This window comes from Cyprinodon variegatus, unplaced genomic scaffold (assembly GCF_000732505.1).
Source record: "Cyprinodon variegatus isolate N-32 unplaced genomic scaffold, C_variegatus-1.0 Scaffold424, whole genome shotgun sequence".
Taxonomy (NCBI): domain Eukaryota; kingdom Metazoa; phylum Chordata; class Actinopteri; order Cyprinodontiformes; family Cyprinodontidae; genus Cyprinodon; species Cyprinodon variegatus.
The window spans coordinates 535,430-536,392 of NW_015150877.1; the positions used below are offsets into that span (position 1 = coordinate 535,430).

General features: G+C 48.6%; 1 protein-coding gene across 1 annotated transcript in view; it reads right to left on the reverse strand.

Moving 5' to 3' along the window:
• Window positions 1-963, reverse strand: part of LOC107093437 (sphingomyelin phosphodiesterase 4-like) — a 19,060-nt gene that overhangs the window by 3,138 nt on the left and 14,959 nt on the right. Inside the window, exons 13-14 of the mRNA XM_015388484.1 lie at window positions 181-454; window positions 6-80 (exon numbers count right to left, since the gene is read on the reverse strand). Of these exons, the coding sequence (XP_015243970.1) occupies window positions 6-80; window positions 181-454 (349 nt within the window). The remainder of the gene's footprint in view (window positions 1-5; window positions 81-180; window positions 455-963) is intronic.

The following is a 963-nucleotide window of genomic DNA, read 5'->3' on the forward strand; positions in this document are numbered from 1 at the left end:
GTCGCCGCCTCGTTAGAGTGATCCGATATCCTCTTCGCCGTATGCCGGGCCTGGGCGATGATCTGGATGAACTTCATGACCTGCAGGGAGGGAAGCGACACTCTGAGCCACGCTGAAGGACTTCAGGTCCAACATTTGAAGTGAGAACGGATGTTTGAACGGAACCAAACTGAAACTCACCGCTCCTCTGACCTCAGAGCCGAACATCTGCTTGTACTGACAGTCCTGCCCTTCCAGGGAATACACATGGCTCTTCACCTTGAACACCGTATCCATCACCACCCGTTGCCGTGTGGAGAGGTAGCTCCCGCCCTGGCTCGGGGTGAGGTATCCACGAGGTTGGCGGTGGTGAAGGACGTGGTCCGGCTCCAGGAACAGCTGCTCGCCTGGGCAGAGACCAGGATCAGAGAGATTCTCAGAAATCTCAGCAGATGAGAGCAAAGAAAGATGCAGACTAAGGATGCAAACAAATAATCTGCTATTTTGAAACATCTCTGACGATCTGATAACTTGTATGTGTGTGTTACGGTGGCCCTGAAGTGCAAACTGCAACTACAAATCTAAAAGCGCAACTACATTAAGGAAATCACAACTACATAAAGCAAAGCGGTGGAGCGGAGCGGAAGAAATATGGTGGAGCTCGGAGCCGTTTTTATTTCAAAGGCAGGAGCGAGGATTTTGCTCCGACTTTATTTAAATTCATGTTTGACTTAAAACCTAGGCCAATGCCTGAGCTGCAGTCTGTGCCTATGATCTGTTATAGTCTATGTTTCAAATTTACTACGGAAACTCAGAGACAAGGATTGCACATTGTGTGATTAAAGTGGGATAAAATATAATAAAAACATTCCCTAGGGATGGAACGGTTTATGAAAACTGTCCGAACCGTTCGGTTCGACTGTCTCGGTTCGCGTGTGTTGCGTTCGGTTCATGCGCTGCTCCTTTTTCTCATATGCGAAGCGT